At 43.3% G+C, this 20,907-nt stretch overlaps 1 protein-coding gene across 2 annotated transcripts in view; it reads right to left on the bottom strand.

Moving 5' to 3' along the window:
- Positions 1-3,073: 3,073 nt before the first annotated feature.
- Positions 3,074-20,907, bottom strand: part of slu7 (SLU7 homolog, splicing factor) — a 60,381-nt gene continuing 42,547 nt past the window's right edge. For both annotated transcript variants that reach the window (XM_038795471.1, XM_038795470.1), the window contains exons 10-16: positions 18,816-18,883; positions 18,592-18,731; positions 11,309-11,470; positions 8,467-8,571; positions 7,282-7,365; positions 6,095-6,202; positions 3,074-3,535 (exon numbers count right to left, since the gene is read on the bottom strand). In XM_038795471.1, the coding sequence (XP_038651399.1) occupies positions 3,356-3,535; positions 6,095-6,202; positions 7,282-7,365; positions 8,467-8,571; positions 11,309-11,470; positions 18,592-18,731; positions 18,816-18,883 (847 nt within the window). In that variant the 3' untranslated portion in view covers positions 3,074-3,355. The remainder of the gene's footprint in view (positions 3,536-6,094; positions 6,203-7,281; positions 7,366-8,466; positions 8,572-11,308; positions 11,471-18,591; positions 18,732-18,815; positions 18,884-20,907) is intronic.

Below are 20,907 nucleotides of genomic sequence, written 5' to 3' on the forward strand. Positions count from 1 at the left end.
ATCTGCTGCTCTTGTCCATCTAGATGGCAGTGGTTGTGGGTTTGCAAGGTACTGTCTAAGTCAGTGGTTCTCAACCTTTTTTAACCCATGGACCCCTTTTCCTCTTAATTTTTTTTTTTGTGGACCCCCATAGTGAGTAATTAAGAAAAAAATGCAGATTTATTCAATGAGATCCCTGTGGTTGATGCTGCTCAGCGAGTTTTTTTATATTCGGCTCCATCGAGGTCAATGGTAGTCGAAGATCACCCTTTTTCACAATGTCGAGTCTATTACGAGCTTTTGATAATAAGTGAAAAACACGACTAAATCCTGATTCAACAAGGTACGATTATGGAAAAGCTATAACGTAGAGCTGTGCTTTATCCCAGAGTAGTGGGTACTTTTTAGCAGTGTCATTTGTTTTCCATATATTATGCTTCCCATCTTTGAATTTTGCGTGCAATATTTCATCACTTTGTAATTCAATGAGGATCTCCTGTAAAGAAATGTTATTCATAACTTGAGTTAGGATGAAAAATCTGAAAGAAAAATAGTTTGAATCGAACTATGAACTTTATTAAACATATGAAAACTGCGTTCCAGGCAAAGCAAGGCATATTCTCTTCACCCATAAGTTTATGAATCCCAAGGGAGATTAGTGGGACAATTAGGGCCACAGCAAATGCACCTTTTTGGTTCTGAGCCCCTTCAGCCCTCAAGGTAAATTAGATAGATTATAATCTCTCTTTGACCTTTGTCAGTGCGAGAGAGAGAGAGAGAGAGAGAGAGAAAGGTGAATATTCATCATGAAAACAAACATCTAAGGTCGCTGCCTGCTACCTGAGAAAAGATGGGTGATTTTCACCTCCGTTTGTTCTAGGTAACTTTAAATTTACGACACTGTCAAATGTAAAGTTTTTTTCTTCTACTTGATTGCCATAAAAAATTCATAGCTACATGAATATTTCTACTTTTAGTATTTTAATATGGCGTAGATTACTGTAAAAATTTTATTCTCAGTAATAACAATTGTTCTGAAGTAGAATTTCTCTATGGACCACTAAAATATCACCGTGGACCCCCAATTCGGTATTTTTTTTGTGTGGACCCCCAGTAATGTTACATGGACCCCCAGGGTCCATGTGGACCCCGGTTGAGAATCACTGGTCTAAGTGATTAGTGATAGGAAACTATTGGAGAAAATTCGGAAGATAATTAATCTCCACTTGGAGAGACAAGGTTTGATCAGGGATAATCGGCATGGCTTTGTCAAAGGAAAGTCATGCCAAACACATTAGACTGAATTTTTCAATGAGGTGATCAGGTGTGCAGATGAGGAATGTTGCTAGTGGGGAAATTCATCAATGGTAATGCCCCTAAATGTCAAGGAAAGATGTTGGTTTCATTGCCTGGCACAGATGTCTTGCTGCATATGGACGTTAGACTGCTTCAGTATGAGTTGTGAATAATGCTGATCATCCATGAATACCCACAAATGTTTTTTTTTCCCATTTGTGGGACATGTATGTCACTGACAAGGCAAGCATTTGTTACTGATCACAAATTGCCCTCGAAAGGAGTGGCTTGCTAGGCCATTTCAGGGGGCATTTAAAGCATCACATGTAGGCCAGATCAGCTAAGGAAGGCAGATGCCGTTGCCATTAGTGAATCGGGGGTTTTTACAACAATTTTCATGGTCACCATTAGACTTTTAATTCCAGATTTGTTTTTCTATTGAAATCAACTTTCACCTTCTGGGTTTCTGGATTATTGGTCAGTGAAAATACGATGCACAACCTCCTCTTCGGACCATACGATGGAGGGACTATTGATGATGAAGTAGCTCAAGATAATTGGGCCTAGGACACTACCCTGAGGGTAGCCCTGCAGCATGTCCTGGGTCTGACGTTTTTGACCTCCAAAAACCACAACCATCTTCCTTAGTGCTCGGTATGACTCCAACCAGTGGTGAGATCTCCCCGATTCCCTTGACCACAACCTCTTCGGACTGTACAATGGAGGGATTATCGGTGATGAAGTAGCTCAAGATAGATGGGCCGAGGACACTACCCTGGGGTAGCCCTGCAGCATGTCCTGGGGCTGAAGTGATTGACCTCCATCAACCACAACCATCTTCCTTTGTGCTCGGTATGACTCCAACCAGTGGAGAGATCTCCACGATTCCCATTGACCAGTTTTGCTAGGGCTCCCTGATACCACACTAGGTCAAATGCTGTCTTGATGTCAAAGGCACTCGTTCTTACCTCACCTCTGGGGTTCAGCTCTTTCATCAATGCTTAGACCAAGGCTGTAATGAGGTCAGGAGATGAATGGGCCCTGGCAGATATCAATCTGAGCGGCAATGAGCAGTTTATTGCTGAGTAATTAAGACAAATGTTTGTTTTTTGTTTATCTGTTTTTAAAAATAAATTTAAAGTACCCAATTCTTTTTTTCCCCCCAATTAAGGGGCAATTTTGTGTGGCCAATCCACCAATCTTGCACATCTTTGGGGTATGAGGGTGAGACCCACGCAGACACGGGGAGAACGTGCAAACTCCACATGGACAGTGACCCGGGGCTGGGTTTGAACCTGGGTCCTCGGCACCGTGAGGCAGCAGTGCTAACCACTGCACTGCCTTGATGGGAAAACAAGATATGATGGCAGGTTTTCCACCTTAAATTAGCATAAATGTTTTTAAACGGAGTTATAGAATTATGATTGCACAGCTCTAGGGTCCCAGGTTCGATTCCCGTCTTGGATCACTGTCTGGAGTCTGCACGTTGTCCTCGTGTCTGCGTGTGTTTTCTCCATGTGCTCCGGTTTCCTCCCACAGTCCAAATAAGTGCAGGTTATGCTAAATTGCTCCTTAGTGTGCAAAAAGGTTAGGTGGGGTTACTGGGTTATGCAGATAGGGTGGAGGTGTGGGCTTAAGTAAGAGGCACTCTTTCCAAGGGCCGATGCAGACTCAATGGGCCGAATGGCCTTCTTCTGCATCGTAAATGCTATGAATTCTAGGTGGTGGCTATTCAGCTCATCTGTTCCATGCCAGCTCTCTGTAGAACTGAATATAAATATTGAATATAACTGAAGAGTTAGGTCAATTCAGTTTACTCAGAGAACATTACGCACTTGTACATTGTCAAGACATAAAATAACAATCTTTACATAGTACAAATCTAACCAAAACAAAATGCACAAGAGCTGAACGCTGCAAAATGCCAGTTTCTCCAGAAAGCCACAGCATTTGCAAATGGAGAAGTTGAATTCATTACACATGTATTAAAAAAATGGAAATCAAATGTTTACTTTAGGAGCAGATCTGAGAAGTCAAGCGTTTGTAATATTGGCGTTCAGGGAAAAAAAATTCATATATATTACTGCCCAAGGAAAGAAGCCATAGGATCTTCAGGTCTTTGACGTTTCATTCTGTATGCCTCTATTTCTTCTTCAGTGGGTTCCTTTATTTCAAAGATGCTGTTGTAACCTCGTTTACGCTCATCGATTTGCAAAATGTGTTCAACGTGCTTCAAACGAGCTTCTTCAGCAACAAGTGCCTAAAAGTATGTCAAAATAAAGTGTTATGCAGCAGGACAACATAACCACAATCCTGAAAGTTTAATACTAATTTCCAAAAAATGTAAAACAGATAGACAAGCAACATTACATGCCGATCTTACTAATAAAGGCTAGGTGTAGGGCTTGCACAATCACCTCCTCCCTAAAATGTAACTATGGGTAAAAAGATGTATTAAATACTCAATTTGTTTGCTCTTCAATAAGAGTGCGCATTTTGCTAAATTCTTAACGTCCCAGTTGTGCGCATACATGTTTAATAACAGTTAACTTCAATATCCAGAACTTTTATTAATTTAAATTAGAATTATCCAGAAGATTATTGACTGATCAGAAAGAGGTAAATATAAATTTTAAGCAAATCAAAATGATAGATACATTCAATAGTTGTAGTGTTATTCAGAACTGGATCCTTCTTAAAGAAAGAATCCAAAACAAATTTTGCCTGCCTAGCAAACTATAATGTTTATTATTGATCTTTAGCAAGAAATTCTGTGGCGACTTAAAAAGCACCCGATGACTTGTCTGGAAACAAATCAATCCAATCGACACCAATTCTGGTTCAACTTAGAGAAATACCGTCAGGACTGCCACCATTGTAAATATTTTCAGATGAATTATAAAAAATGCCAGGGACTATTCGTTATAGTATCTCCAAATCGCCTGTGTCCTACAAGAGAATTGATTGCGTTGACTTGCCTTCAGATGCCAGTGAGTTTGTTAAATATTTTGAAGTTATTTTTAAAATGAGAACACTGGCATTACTTTTATTTATATATATTTTATATGTATTCACACAATTTTATTTTGTGAATAGCGCTATGGGTTCCTCCTATATTATGTTTCTGTATAATCAGAGAATTAAAAACAATAAATATTAAATGCTAGCTGAAAATGAAGAATATTTGCTCTTGCAGAACATGAAACTGCCTAAGGGGAAATGCATCTTTTTAAAAGTTACTGATTCATGTAGAATCAATTACATATCATTTCAGTAGACATTAGAATTTCCGACATTACAAACTTCAATAGCTACCCACACAGTCTGCTTCCGTTGTATGTTCTACAGCTACAAAATTGATCTGATAATATATTAATAGCCAAGTTAAATCTAAACCATTCTTTACACCTTCCTTCAAAGACACTTTATAGAGGTATAATTAGATAAAAACGGACATTAACCAAAAGCATGAAACATTGCAGTCATATATTTGTCTATGTTAAAAATGTTGCGTCAAGATGCTTCAATAGTAAAAAAAACAGGATTGGCCAAAGAATGAAATATGAGGGACAGAGTACAAGCAATTTTAGCCCATCAAAGCGCCATGTTTGCTCAATGTAATGTATTCTCATAGAATTTACAGTGCAGAAGGAGGCCATTCGGCCCATCGAGTCTGCACCAGTTCTTGGAAAGAGCACCCTAGTTAAGCCCAGACCTCCACCCTATCCCCGTGACCCTGCAACCCCATCTAACCGAAGGGCAATTTAGTATGGCCAATCCACCTATCCTGCACATCTTTGGACTGTGGGAGGAAACCGGAGCACCCGGAGGAAACCCACACAGACATGGCAAGAATGTGCAGACTCTGCACAGACAGTGACCCAAGCAGCAATCGAACCTGGGACCCTATCGCTGGGAAGCCATAATGCTAACCATTATGCTACCGTGCTGCCCTGATTATCCAATAATAACCCATTTCCACTTGCACCATAAATGAAACATAGCAATAGATCAGTTCTTCAATAACTAAAATAACAATATTTACTAAATGCATTTATGCCACATGCATCATTTGTGTTAAACTATAATTTAAAAAAAAAATAAAATTTAAGAACACCCAATTATTTTATTTCCAATTAAGGGGCAATTTAGCATGGCCAACTACCTATCCTGCACATCTTTTTGGATTGTGGGTATGAGACCCACGCAGCCACAGGGAGAATATGCAAACTCCATACAGACAGTGACCCAGGGCTGGGATCGTACCCAGGTCCTCGGCGCCGTGAGGCAACAGTGCTAACCATTGCACCACCATGCTGCCCTGTGTTAAACTATAATTAAATAAAACTTTGTAGAACACCTATTTTTCTTAAAGACGAACCTATTTTGAATTATTTGCGAACAGTAATGACTTGCGATCTATATCAAATATATTCTACAAATGATATAAAGGTAATCAATGTATGAGCGCCAGCACAGCACTGTACAAATGTTTCATCATTTTTGATTCTTAATGTTGACTTGCACCATTAAATTTTTACCTCAAACGTAATCTTGAATAAATTATGACAAATAATGAATTTGTCACTTAGCATTGAAAAGTTTAATGTTCTGAATTAACATCTTCTATTTTGTACCATATTTATGTTAATCTCCATGTTTACACAACAATGGGACAGAAAGGAAATATCATTTTGGTGAAAACCAGAGTTAATAAAGAATGAATTAACTGTAAGAATTTGTCAAAGCAGGTTTACTTGAACAGGTTTAAATAAATACATTATCTGAAAAGAAAACAGCTTCTACATGTACAACTCACCTTTTTCAGTTTTTCTTTCTTTGCATCTTCATCTTCACTGTCTGAACTATGACTTTTCCTTTGTTTCTTCTTTTTCTTCTTGCCTTCTTTAAGTTTTTCCTTATGTATCTATAACCAAGCGTCAAACTGGTGTTACAAATAATTAGATAAACTAAATTCTTCTTGAATTCTGGTCATTAAATCATTTCAACACTTCTTGTATTTCATACCCAGCCCTAACTCCTCTACAGGAGTCACACACCAAGTACATTTCAGCTGGCAAGATCTGGGTTTTTCTTCCCTTCAATCGTGGGTCAACTTGTACTCCTGATTGTTGCAAGCTTGTCAATTAAGATAGTTCCTAGGTTATGACCTGACCAGGGCTGCTAAAAGATCAATGCTATCAAGGTTAACAAAATCAAAGTAAATGTCTGTATTCAAAGGAATATGTGTCCTTGCACATGAATCACCAGATGTATCAATGATGGCACAGATATTTGTTTTCTTTATCTCCGGGTCGAATCCTCGATTTAAGGGTTGCCGAGTCATGGCCTATGCTGTGCTTTTTCCCCCTGATGAGGCAGAGCGAGGGGGCAGACCCCAAGCTTACCTCAGCCAGAATGGGGATCGAACCCCACGCTGTTGGTGTTATTTTGAATCACATTTTAATCATTTCGCTAACTGAGCTAACTCCGCCAGCCTAAACATCAGTATTTATTATATCGGAAAACTCCGCAAGTAGCCAAGAGCAGCTGTAGTATTTAGAAAGTGTGATTTACACCTGACAGAAAGAGATAAATTAGGAATATTCAGCTGGAAGCAGCTTTTTAGCAAAACTGGAAAATGTTGGTTTGCAGACTTTGCAATCAGAAAAGAGGCTTTAATTAAAATTGCAGTTGGTTCATAAAAAGATACACACAGAAACCCATCCATGCAATACATTGTCGCACAGGATCTGAGCCAACAGCTAGAATATATCTGTGGACTTCCTTCAGCATTCAGGTTTCTCAAATACCCCAAAATCCCCATCACTCCAACAAGGACATCACTGGAAGTCACAAACAGGTCGTTTGAGTCAGTAACAAGTGTAAAAGGCGAAGGAAAGAAATTCAGGCACTGACAGTTTTATTTAATAAAATAAAATTTCAAATGTTATTATAGTTTTACATTATGTTTTTCACAGAATATCATGTAAAAATGACACTTGCCTCCACTAAAGTCTTTGGTATGCTCTCGTACACTTCCTGGTTTGAATCTGGGATTTCACTTACACAGTCAGATTGATCCTCCACCTACATTGAGAAAAGCATGGGCAAAATTACAATGTGGATAGGAATCTAGTCTGCTATATGCCATTCAACAATTTATCTATAATAAAGAAATAAGCGTTGCTGGAGATACACAACAGTCCATCAGTACCTGGTAAGATTAAACACAGGTTAATCTTTCATGCATAGACTATTCAACAGAACTTGAAACTAATATTAGTTTTAAATATAAGACAATGCTATGTCAAAAATTTTGGTGCTTCTTAGCTGTAGATAATTTTGGTTTCTGTGCTTCAGACAAATATTCTAACTTTCTATGTAGCCAAGGAATGAACAGGCAGCCTTGGTTTACTTCAGTAACTGGTTTTACTAGGTAATTTTCCTAGATCACGTCAGTAATGGAGTTAGTCACTGAATATATCACACTCAACTCCATTCACAAACCTTTGGATAAAGAAGCCCACGTCAGGCTACAGTGGGATCTTGATAGTATTGAGGTCTAGGTTTCCAAATGGTTGATGATCACCGCAAACCAGAGAAAGTTCAACCAGCTCTTCTTGGCTTAATGGTATCACCATTACGGTCATCCACCAACATATTAACTGGCTCGGCCACGTTAACTTCAAGGTTAAAAGAACGGATGATGGTGGTTAGCTAACAATGAGTGACCCACCTCCTAACCTGTTAAAGCCACTTAATATCATTTACAGGAATATTCATAATCCTCTCCTTTTTTCACATTCTCAATGCTGTCTATTGTTATTGTTCCCCTGTTTTCTGTTAATGTGGGTTCAGATTTCAGCCAGCAGGAGCTGAGCCTCTTTGCTCCTGAAACTGTTTCTGTTAAAAATATGTCCCTATCCTCTAACTAGTAGTAAACAGTCACATAGTGACTAAAACCCTTCAAAGCAATTACTGTAAATAAAACACTCATGCTCAAGATTAAAATTTAAATCCTTTGTGAAGAGTTAAAGCAAGGTTAAAGTGAAACACATAGCGTATGGACTTTAATAATCAAAAATAATACTAAAACTATGCAAAAGATTGAAAGTGGGCAGCTGGGAAATGATGAAATCTTACAAGTTTAATAATATAAGGGCTATTCTGAAGTATTGCACTACTTACAGCAATCTGCTTCCCTGCTTCTCCTGTACAATAGGAGGTTTTGATAAATGAGTGACAGCACTTGTACCCCCATCTCCCTTCTTTCCAGTAGGATCCCCAAACAGACTGTAAAATAACACACAAGCAAAACATGAATTAAAATGAGTGCAATTTGAAAAACTCATTAGCGTCAGAATTCCAAATTTACCGAGATTTGTTCAAAACTATTTAGAAATATAACAAGACACTATATTAGTAAAGAAAAGTTCAAAAATTGAGACTCCCAACTAACAGGCAATTCCTTAAATAAATTTCAAACTTATCCCAGATGATTCCCCATGGCACTGTACATGGTCATGCAGTTTCTAATATTTGCCACCTTCCCATAAATGGCCAAGATGTGACAGTGATTTCCTCATCGCTGTAACACCAACAATTTTACTGGAGCAAAATAATAAAGGAATTGATTTGAAGGAGAGCTAATACAAGCCTGATTGACACTAAAAGATACAGACCAAATAAACAAAGCCAAATACTGCAGATTTTGGAAATCATAAAATGCTGGAAATACTCAATGAGTTTGGCAGCATCTTTGGAGTAAGAAATAGCATTAACATTCCAGGTTGATGATTTTTCTTCAGAAAAACTGGGAAAAAATTAGAAATGGAACAGACTTGAAGTTAAGTGAGGGAGGTTGGGAAAAAAGTACAAAAGTGAAGGTTTGTGTTAGGGTAGAAGGCAAAGTAGATTGAAGGACAAAAGGGTTGTTGGTGCAAAGCCAAAGGGATAAGTAAAGAATGAAAAGATGTGTCCAGAGGAGGTGTGACTGGCAGAATAATGAACAGCTACTATCCAAAAGCAAAACAAGGAACAAATAAACCAAAACCAGCAAAGAGAAAGGAAACAGATGGGCAGAGGTTACAGTCTGGAATTGCTGATGTCAATGTTGAGACTGGTAGGTCGTGAAGTGCCTCACTGATAGGTGAGGTACTGGTCCTCAAGCTTGTGTTGAGCTACATTAGAACACTGGTGGAGGCAGAGGTCAGAAGACCAGGGTAGAAGTAAGATAGAGAATTAAAATGACAGGCTCAGGATCAGCTTGCAGACTGAACAGAGTTGTTCTGTAAAGCGGCCACCTAATCTGCATCTGGTCTCCCCGGTGTAGAGCAGATTGCTTTGTAAGAAAAGACAGCATACTAAATTGAACGTACAAAATATAAATTGGTATTTCACCTGAAGAGGAGTTTGGGGCCTTTGATGGAAAAAAGATGAGGTGAAAGAGTAATTGTTGCATTTAAAGTGTTTGTGTTACAGGTTGCCATGGGAAGGGGGGGGGGGGGGGGGGGGGGGGGGGGTGAGGGCGGAAAGAGAGATGTTGGAGATTGAGTGGACCAGAGTCATGAAGGGAACAATCCATGCACAATGCTGAAAGGGGTGGAGAGGGGAATATGTGTTTGTTGGCGGGTCACACTGGAGACGGTGGAAATGGCAGACGATGATCCATTGAATGTGAAGACTGGTGAGGTGGATGTTAAGGACAAAGGAAACCCATCGTGGTTCTGAGTGGGATGGGAAAGAGTGAGTGCAGAGGTGTGGGAACTCGGGCAGAAATGGACATTGGCCCTGTTAACCATGATGAAGGGGAATCCTCAGTTGAGGAAAAGACACAACAAGAGTGCTGATTCAAGGATCGGAATTTTGTGTTCATGCCCCATCAACACAAAAACGTTCTTTCAACAACAGTGTGAAAATGTTTATTTAATGCACACAACAGATGGAAAGAGAGAACAAGAGGGAGAAAGAAAGCTCTCACCTTTCGCTGTGAGACAAGTATTGGCCCATTAAGTTGACTCTCTAAAGCTACCAGCATTAATAAAACCTCACCTTTTCCCCCAGTATAGAAACACGAATTCAGAAAGGAACTGGAAGTTCAGTGCTGCCTCCCCAGACTCGAAAGTCCATTCTGATCCTGGGGTGAAAACCACTATGGGATGAGCTTAACAAATCCCCATCACTTCAATGCTTGTCAATGGTTGGTCTGCCTGACATTCCACCTAAATGCCCTAGTGTCAACATTTGCTCAGTGATAAGACTCCCAACCTTCAAGTCAGAGAATTGTGGCTTCGATCCCATTTCTGGAGCACATGATCTAGGCTGACACTTTGGTGCAAAACTGAGGGAGTGCTGGTCTCTCAGCACACTGGCCTTCTGGATAAATATTAAACTGAGACCGTCTCTGCTCTTTCAGGTGACTGTCAAATATTCCACAGCACTAGTCAAAGATAAGTTAAGGTGTCCTGGCTAACATTTATACAGCAATCACCACCGAAGATGATTATTTGGTCCTTTATCTCATAGCTGTTTGCGAGGCCCTGCTGTGCGCAAATAACCTGTCAAATTTTCCCTATGCTAGCCGCCATAGTCTCAGATGACCATAGGCTTCTCTCTCCTTTGAGGGGCAAAACTGATTGGTGGTGGTTTGACCTGAGGATCACCACATCTCAGGCAAAGGGCAAGGTTGAGAAGGCAGGCCCTTCATGAATAACCTCATCCGGTAGGGGAATTGAATCCGCATTGCTGGCGTCTCTGTATCATGAAACCCGCTGTCTAGGCAACTGAACTAATCTGGCTCTGTAGTACCCTATAGGCCCCTATGGTACAACAGTAACTACACTTAAAAAGAACTTCACTGGCTCCAAGATGAGATGTGGGAAGTCTAAAGGAGCATTAAATTGATACTAAAATACATATTCCATTAAACTAATAAAATGAAATCATAGTCCTAATCTGTTCACATTATCAAACATTTGGTCTTGAAAGATTGAATTATGAGACGTTCTTTAATCAAAACTCCATCACTTACTGTGTGATTACCAATCAGGACATCCTCTTCATATTTGGATCGTATAACTGCTTTCTCTTGGCCCTTCAAGACAGCACCATGTCTTGAATATTCCACATAATCCTCTGTCTGAGCTAGCAGCAGCTCACGTGGTGGAGCATTTAGATGTTCCTGGCCTCCATACTGCAAGAGAAGGTGATTTTGTTACACATCAGCAACTGTGTTAAATTAGAATAGGAGAGATGATCATTAATCCACAATGGGAAAAAAAATGATCATCGGAAAATTCTCACAGACATCACATTCCATACAGTTCAAACATGTACAGGCTGAACACAAGTTCAGCAAGGTGTAACCTAAATATTCTCCGCATATGTCAGAAAGAATCCACTTCAACAACAACATTAGTGTCCAATGGTCGATACACCATTTGCAAATTTGTGGAGAACTGATTAGAATATGCTACAGGAAATTAGAGCCGTTGTGATCAACGACCAAAGGAAAAAGGCACTGCAATGTTACACTCCTCAGACTTTAAAATGTTTAGAATGGGTTTAAAAGTCAAAACGATGGATAGAAACAAACACAAATTTAAATCAGAGCACTGATTCACCTCAAGGTCTATATTTATATCCATCTGATTAGTCTATTAGATGCAATAGTGATTCGCCCTACAACGGCTACCCACTGACGTTGCAAGACAATACAGAAACTGGAGACATTTAGCCTGCAGTTGCACAAGCAACCTGTAATCCCTGTGCTATTGTTAACTTCTTATTTGGATTAAAACAATTTGTAATTGGACATATTGCAATCACTGAGGACCAAATTAACAATGCACAAAATTGGCAATCCAAATTGAAGTCCAGCCTTGCTTGACTGTCTGTGTGGAGTTTGCACTTTCCCCCAAATTCTGCATAGTTTTCCTCTGGGTGCTCCGGTTATTCCTACAGTCCAAAGATGTGCAGATTAGGTGGACTGGCCACTCTTGAGGTCCACCAACAAAATAGAAGGAAACAAACTTAGGGACAAAGTAAAAAAGGGCTGCTCCTGTTGGGGGCACTACCTGAACTTGCCAAATTGCCCTTTAGTGTCCAAAGATGTGCAGGTTAGGTGAATTGGGCATTCTAAATTGGCTCTTTGTGGGTTAGGTGGGGTTACAGGAACAGGGCAGGGAATGGGCCTAGGTAGGGTGCTCTTTCAGAGGGTCGGTGCTGACTCGATGGGTCAAATGGTCTCCTTCTGCACTGTAGAAATTCTATGATCCGACATATAAAGTGATTTAAGTAGCAGTTTAAGGCAACTGTGTCCCTACAGATGTATATGGCTGTGGTTTTACACTTTACATCCAGTGACCTTAGAATCTGTCAGATGTGCAATGCTGAATAATTAAAAAGGCACTTAACGTGGGCCTCTCATTTTAAAATCTGGCATTCAAAAAGGCACATAAATGAACAATTACAAATGATCAGGAAAGCAATTAAGAAAACATGTTCAAGTACAGAAATAGCAAGAGGCCATGTGACATAAAAGGAGCAAACAGAACTGATGACAGGGAACAATGATAGCCAGATGAAAATGTGCTCTAGTAAAAGCATATGGAAAAGAATCAGCAAAAAAAAAGGAAATGATGACCAGGAGAGAGCATGATTAAATCCAAAAGTACTCAAATGATCACACTGCTTCACTCTTCCACTCAGCTACAATTCTCATATTTGTTACAGTTCACAATGGTCAGTTTTGAAAACCTCTTGATCTCACATGACTATAAATCAAGGGATTATTTGGGATTCTGGCTGGATTCAGAAGCCAGGAATCATGGGAAATTAAGAATTCACTGCTATGTGGCAATTTTTTCCAACTTTGCTCTTCAAAACTTAAAAGAGGAATAAGAGTATTTGAAAGAATGGATTTCTGATACATGGTGCATTCTAAACAAAAGTTTCCATTGCCAGATGAGATTTCAATTACATGAGCCAACCGTTGTACAGTAAAGATGACTGATTTTTGTGTTTATTGTAATCAATGAAACATTACAGCATTGTTAAGATTATTTCTCCTTTCAGTCAAACTACTTCAGCGTACAGCAATCTAATGCTTTTCGCAGACAGGTCTCAACATTGTAATTAAACCCACATCCAATGAACGACCCAGGAGGCAAACAGACAAAGAACTTCTTTTAGGTAAGATCCTTAGCTCCAACCCCTACATTTTCTTAAACCTGATGCCTATTGGGAGAGGTGGAGAAGTCATTTTTGAAAATAAAAACGTTATTCTATCAATGGTTTATCTGGCACAAATACACAATAAGCAGCTTTGGATTTAAAAAATCTTAATGACTATCCAACATAGTTTTAAATATAATATAATTTAAACTCAATATAATTTCTACTGAAACGACCTGTCCAACAAGAAATGCATTTAAATAAAAGTGGATAAAGCCTCCATCCTTGTTTAGCTCACTGAGCTAAATCGCTGGCTTTTAAAGCAGACCAAGCAGGCCAGCAGCACGGTTCGATTCCCGTACCAGCCTCCCCGGACAGGCGCCGGAATATGGCGACTAGGGGCTTTTCACAGTAACTTCATTGAAGCCTACTCGTGACAATAAGCGATTTTCATTTCATTTTTCATTTCATCCACATTAGCTATTTCAACATCAGGTATCCAGCACAATGCTCCCTACAGAATTAATGGTGATGTTGTAATTTCTAGCAGAAGCACAGAAAAGCAGTACATCCAATGAACCAGCCACTTTGCCCTTGCAATTAATGGTCCCAAGTGAAATCCTAGCTGTGCAAGTCTGACTGTTCACTTACAATGGTCACTCCATGCTGTTTTTAACCTATTATTGATCCTGTTAATTAAAATCGTTACACTAAATATCCCAAACCTGTGACAAACTTAAATTTTTTTGTAATGATTAGTTAATTACCGCATTAAATTAATTAATTTGGCACACTGAAGCATCAGGGCATCTATTGAAATATCTGTTTTCCCATTAGTGCCTAATGAGAGAGACTTGCTCATGAAGTTTGGTTAAACCTATTGAAGTGAATTTAATAACAGCACATGGTGGGGGTGATTCTCCAAAATGGAGACTAAGTATTCGCGCCGTCACGTTTCACGACGGCGCGCAACGGCCCCGGGGACAACTGATTCTGTCCCCAACAGGGGGCCAGGACGGCGCTGGAGCGGTTCATGCCGCTCCAGCCTCCCTCCCTTCCTTCCTGGCGCCAAATGGGCGCCACGCCAACCCACGCATGCACGGGTGACTTCTTCAGCGCGCCGGCCCCTACACATGGCGTGGTGGTTCAGGGGCCGGCCCGCGCAACAAAGTAGCCCCCGCCCGCCCGCCCCGGTTAAGGAGTGCTTTTGCGCCCCCCCCCCCCCCCCCCCCCCCGTGCAGAGTTCGTGCCGGCAACGACCAAGGGTGTATGGCGCCATCGGGACTCTGCTTTTTCTACGCGGCCGCTTGGCCCATCCAGGCCAGAGAATCGGCGGCCCTGCCGATTCTAGCGGCCCGGCGCAGGGCTCGGAGAATTGCACCCGGTGAGCTTTAAGGCAGCAATGAATATGTTCTTGTGGGACTGCTGTCGGAGGAGGGGATCTGTGAGAGGCTTCGGAGGTGTATGCAAAATTACTTGCAGGTGAATGACACGGGGGAGGTCTCAGCGGCGACCCTGTGGGAGGCGCTAAAGGCAGTAGTGCGGGGGGGAGCTGATTTCAATTGGGGCCCACAGAGCCAAGGCAGACCGGGCAGAGATGGATAGATTGGTCAGAGAAATGGATTGGATAGATGAAGAGCACGCAGAGTCCCCGGGGGAGGTTTTACTCAGGGAGAGGCAGAGACTACAGTCGGAACTGGGGGCACTATCCACGAGCAGGGCCGTGGAACAGCTTAGGAAGGCGAGGGGCGTGGTGAACGAGCATGGGGAAAAGGCTAGCAGACTGTTCGCGCAGCAACTCAGGAAGAGGGAGGCGGCCAGGGAAAAAAGTAGAGTGATGGATGGGAAGGGGCACAAAGTGGAGGACCCGGCAGGATTGAAGAAGGTATTCCGGGACTTCTATCGCAAGCTGTATACTTTGGAGCTGCCGTAAGAACCGGAGGAGATGAAAAGGTTTCTGGACAGGTTAACATTCCCAACAGTAGGTGGGGGGGCGAGTGGATGAGCTGGGGGCCCCGATTAGAGTGGAGGAGGTATTGGGGGGGCCTAAAGGCCATGCAGTCGGGGAAAGTCCCGGGGCCGGATGGATACCCAGTAGAGTTCTATAGGAAGTTCTCCGAGCTGGTGGGCCCGGTCTTGGCGAGGGTTTTCAATGAGGCAAGGGACAGAGGGACCCTGCCGCCGACAATGTCGCAAGCCACTATATCACTGATATTGAAGCGGGGCAAAGACCCGGAGGCGTGCGGGTCCTACAGGCCAATCACCCTGATTAATGTTGACGCCAAGCTTCTGGCAAAGGTACTGGTGGTTAGAATGGAGGACTGCGTACCGGAGGTGATTGGGGAGGACCAAACTGGGTTCGTGAAAGGTAGGCAGCTGGCGGCCAACCTGAGAAGATTACTTAATGTGATAATGATGCCCCCGGCGGGCAGGGAGGTGGAGGTAGTGGTGGCGATGGACGCCGAGAAGGCCTTTGACCGGGTGGAGTGGGACTATCTATGGGAGGTGCTCGGACGGTTTGGGTTTGGGGAGGGACTGGTGAATTAGATCAAATTATTATATCAGGCCCCGAAGGCCAGCGTCAGGACTAACAGAGAAGTGTCGGAGTACTTTAGGCTGTACCGAGGGACCAGACAGGGCTGCCCGCTCTCCCCACAGCTGTTTGCGTGGCCATAGAGCCGCTGGCGATTGCGCTGAGAGCTGCAGAGGGATGGAAAGGGATGGTGAGGGGCGGGGTAGAACATAGGGTCTCTCTTTATGCAGATGACCTGCTCCTGTACGTGCCAGACCCAGTGGCTGGGATGGGAAGTATACTGGAAATGTTGAGGAAGTTCGGCCAGTTTTCAGGATACAAATTAAATACGGCCAAGAGTGAAATGTTTGTGGTACAGGCAAGGGGTCAGGAGAACAGATTGAGAGGGCTACCGTTTAGGCTGGTTGAGGAAAAGTTCCAGTATTTGGGAATCCAGGTGGCGCGAGACTGGGGCAGGCTGCACAAGTTAAATTTGGCCAGGGTGGTGGAGAGTTTTGGAGATGGGATGCACTCCCGCTGTCGCTGGCAGGAAGTGTGCAGACTGTAAAGATGACAATCCTCCCTAGATTTGTTTGTTTTTCAGTGCCTCCTGATCTTTGTCCCACAGTCCTTCTTCAAAAAAAAGAGTTAATAGGATGATCATGAGCTTTGTTTGGGCGGGAAAGTCTCCGCGGGTGAAGAAGGAGATGCTGGAGAGGAACCGCAGCGAGGGAGGGCTGGCTTTGCCGAGTCTGATTAATTATTACTGGACGGCCAACATCGCTATGATAAGGAAGTGGATGGTGGGTACGGGGTCTATCTGGGAGTGGATGGAGGCGGCTTCGTGCAGGGGCTCCAGCCTGGCAGCCCTGGTCACGGCTCCTCTACCGCTGCCGCAGGCCAGGTACTCCACCAGCCCGGTAGTGGTGGCGACCCTGCAGATATGGGGCCAGTGGAGGAGGCATGTCGGGGAGATGGGGGCGTCGGTTCAGGCGCCAATCTGCGACAACCATCGGTTTGCCCCCCGGGAGTATGGATGGGGGGTTCGAGCATGGCGACGGGCGGGGGTGGGTGATATGTTCCTGGAAGGGAGCTTTGCGAGTTTGAGCAGCTTGGAGGAGAAATTTGGTCTGGTATGGGGAAATGATTTTAGGTACCTACAGTTGCAGGACTTTGTCCGTAGACAGGTCCCATCTTTCCCACACCTCCCGCCAATGGGGATCCAAGACAGAATAGTCTCTAGGGGGGAAGAATGGAATGGGAGGGTAGAGTCTCTGATATTTATAAGGTGCTCATGAGGGAGGAAGGGTCCCAGATGGAGGAACTGAAACTTAAATGGGAGGAGGAGCTAGGCGGGGAAATGGAGGACGGGCTGTGGGCAGAGGCCCCGAGTAGGGTAAATTCGACCGCAACATGTGCCAGGCTCGAACTGATTCAATTTAAGGTCGTTCACCAGGCCCACATGACGGTGGCTCGGATGAGCAAATTCTTTGGGATAGAGGACAAATGCGCTAGGTGCGCAGGAGGACCAGCGATCCACGTTCACATGTTTTGGGCATGCCCGAGGCTTAGGGGGAACTGGGAGGGATTTGCGGGCGTCATGTCCCGGGTGTTAAAAACAAGGGTGGCGACTGGTCCAGGGGTGGCAATTTTTGGGGTTTCAGAAGACCCGGGAGTCCAGGGGGAGAAAGAGGCCAATGTTTTGGCCTTTGCTTCCCTGATAGCCCGACGACGAATACTATTGGCGTGGAGGGACTCAAAGCCCCCAAAGACTGAGTTGTGGCTTGCGGACATGTCAAGTTTCCTGGATATGGAAAAAATTAAGTTCGCCTTGTGAGGATCTGTACAGGGGTTCGCCCGAAGGTGGCAAACATTTATTGACTTCTTTGCGGGAGAGTGAGCGTCAGCAGGCGGTTTGGGGGGAGGGGGGGGGTAAGAGTAGAGTAGAGTAGGAGGGATAAAATGGCGGGTAGTACCGGTGGGAGAGGAGCGGGCTTGTGCAGTATGTTACGATTGAAGTATTGAATGTACATGGATGTTTGCACATTTTTGCCTTTTTTGCTTTCTTTCTGTTGATGTCTGTAACTGTTTACAAAGCCAAAAACTACCTCAATAAAATTGTTTATTAAAAAAAAAGAATATGTTCTTTTGGTTTACTCTACCTTCTGGAGCAGTCTTTAGGAAATGTTTGATTGTCAGCCTGAAACGTCATGATTCTAGATTAATGAAACAGAAATGGCTCTTTCCAAAAAAATGAAATAAAGAACTTGATCTAACAGAGGTTTCTGGTGACATATTCATGATTTCATTTTTATTTTCCTTTCATGCAACAGCTCTGCCAGTAACACACCAAAGATGAGCATTTTAGGTTGGCTTGATACTGTTGCCCTCTCAGTTGCGATTGGAGCCACTATGAGCTGGTGATATCATGCCATAGCCATGCAAGGAAGGAGACCCAACCCAAGAATCACCATGCTGATCAGGAAACCAATGACTTAAAAAAAGTTTTCCAGAGCCAGTATTTTTTTCTAAAAAATTTGAACTAAGAGGTGTTCAGCCTTGTTTGTAACCTTTAAAGATGCAACTTCCATATTGCTACAGAGCCTAGAATTTATTTTGCACTGTACCTTCTCTAATATGCTTCCTTTCTGCTGTTTCTCAAACTCCTCTTTCTTAACCTTGAAGGACTGGTGAAGGACTTCAAGTTTCGTCGGATCAGCTTGGAGATGAACTTCTGAACCTTTCTCATAAGCCTCCCAAGCAAACACTATTAGGAGAAGAAAATGTTACTGCAATTGTCTCACAATTACAAAATAAAAGAAATAAAGCACTGAAATATTTCAGGACTTACACTGAGTCTGTGCCATTCTGACTGTGTCACCTGTGTAACGTACAAAGTTATCCCCTGCGTAGCCAACTCTAGGATAAAAAGATGCAAGAAAGTAATTATGTATAATATCCTAGTGGGATGACATCACTAGAGAGCAAAGCGCTTTCAATTTCCTTTTACAGTCTCAGAACATCCCAAAACCTTTCACAGCCATTGTTTGAGGGAGAGTTACAAGTTTGAGGGAGAGTTACTGTTCTAATTAAGATATATTAAGCACAAATTACCATTAACTCTTCAAATATGTGTTCACTGTCAAACTGCTTCTTTTAATATAAATTTAGAGTACCCAATTCATTTTTTCCAATTAAGGGGCAATTTAGTGTGGCCAATCCACCTAGCCTGCACATTTTTGAGTTGTTAGGGCGAAACCACTCAAACAAGGTGAGAATGTGCAAACTCCACATGTACTGTCAAACTGCTTAGCTGTTCAGTTCTTATTTGATCTTGTTTTGTAAATATATTTGAGTCAATAAGATGCAAGAGATAAGATGAAAACACTAAATGCAGAACTTTTATTGCATACCTGTTGACATATTTTCAACTCAAGTGTTTCTGAGCAATAATGCTCAACGTCTCAATGCATCTCTTCAATCAAGTTTCAATGTTTGTAAGCAAAAGTGGCCGCCAAGCATCTATCGTTTGTCCCTCATCATCTTCATTCACCAGATGCCCCTTGACAACATCATCTGATGGCACTGCCCTTAATTCAACATCCAAACTGTTGGTACACAACTTGTATGTTTCTTCCACCTGTTATCAACCCCATTATTCTACATCAGCCTGCTTCTCAGGCAACCAGCCTCACCTCAGTGAAGCACAATCTAGTCCAGACGTCATTGGGTGGGATTCTCCGACCCCCCCGCTGTGTTGGAGAATCGCCAGGGGCCGGCATCAATCCCGGCCCCACCGTGTCCCGAATTCTCCGGCACCGGAGATTCGGCGGGGGTGGGAATCGGTCCTCGCCGGTCGGCGTGCCCACCCCCCACGATTCTCCCGCCGCTGTCATGCTTCTCCCGCCGGCGTGGATCAAACCACCTACCTTACCAGCGGGAGCAGGCAGCGTGGGCGGGCTCCGGGGACGCGCGGGGCGATCTGGCCCCGGGGGGGGTGCCCCCATGGTGGCCTGGCCCACGATCCGGGCTCACTGATCGGCAGGCGGGCCTGTGCCGTGGGGGCACTCTTTTCCTTCCGCCTTCACCATGGTCTTCACCATGGCGCAAACAAAGTGACCCCCTCCCCTGCACATGGATGACGTCAGCATGAGCGGACTTCTGCCGGCTGAAGTCCCTTCGGCCCCGGCTGGCGTGGCGCCAAAGGCCTTCCACGCCAGCCGGCGGAGCGCCAACCACTCCGGCGGGAGCCTAATCCCTCAATGTTAGGGCTTGGCCCCTAAAGGTGCGCACCTTTGTGGTGGCCCAACGCCGGAGTGGTTCACGCCACTCCATCACGCCGGGACCCCCCACCCCGCCGGGTAGGGGAGAATCCTGGCCCAGGTCTTTGCTAAAAACTCGACATCGTACCATCATTTCCACCGCAAACCCAGCCAGCATTTCAAGATGAACCTTAGTGCCCTATTTAAGTCTAGTTTGAGCCTCCATAGCTGCACCTACCTCCTGCAGAAACCCTCATCCATGCACGTGTTACCTCCAGGCTCAAATATTCCAGTGCTCCCCTTGCCAGCCTTCGAACCTTTGTAAACATTAGCTCATCCAAATCTCAGCTGCTGCCATCCTAACCTGCACTCGACTATCAACCCTATAATCACTAATTTACAATTCATAGACAGATCATAGAATTTAAAGTGCAGGAGGCCATCTGGCCCATCGAGTCTGCACCAGACTTTGGAAAGAGCACCCTACTTAAGGTTGTGCCATCCAATATCTTCTATTTAAAATTCACATCATATATTTAAATCTCTTTACAACCTCAACCCTCACTAAATGCAACCTCCTCAAGCTCTACAAAGCTGCTTTCTACTTTCTGAACATTCTCCTATAAAATTATTTCTTTGATCAAGCTTTGAATCACCCTTCTAACACCCCCCTCCTTTGAC

The sequence above is a fragment of the Scyliorhinus canicula genome, chromosome 4 (assembly GCF_902713615.1).
Source record: "Scyliorhinus canicula chromosome 4, sScyCan1.1, whole genome shotgun sequence".
Taxonomy (NCBI): domain Eukaryota; kingdom Metazoa; phylum Chordata; class Chondrichthyes; order Carcharhiniformes; family Scyliorhinidae; genus Scyliorhinus; species Scyliorhinus canicula.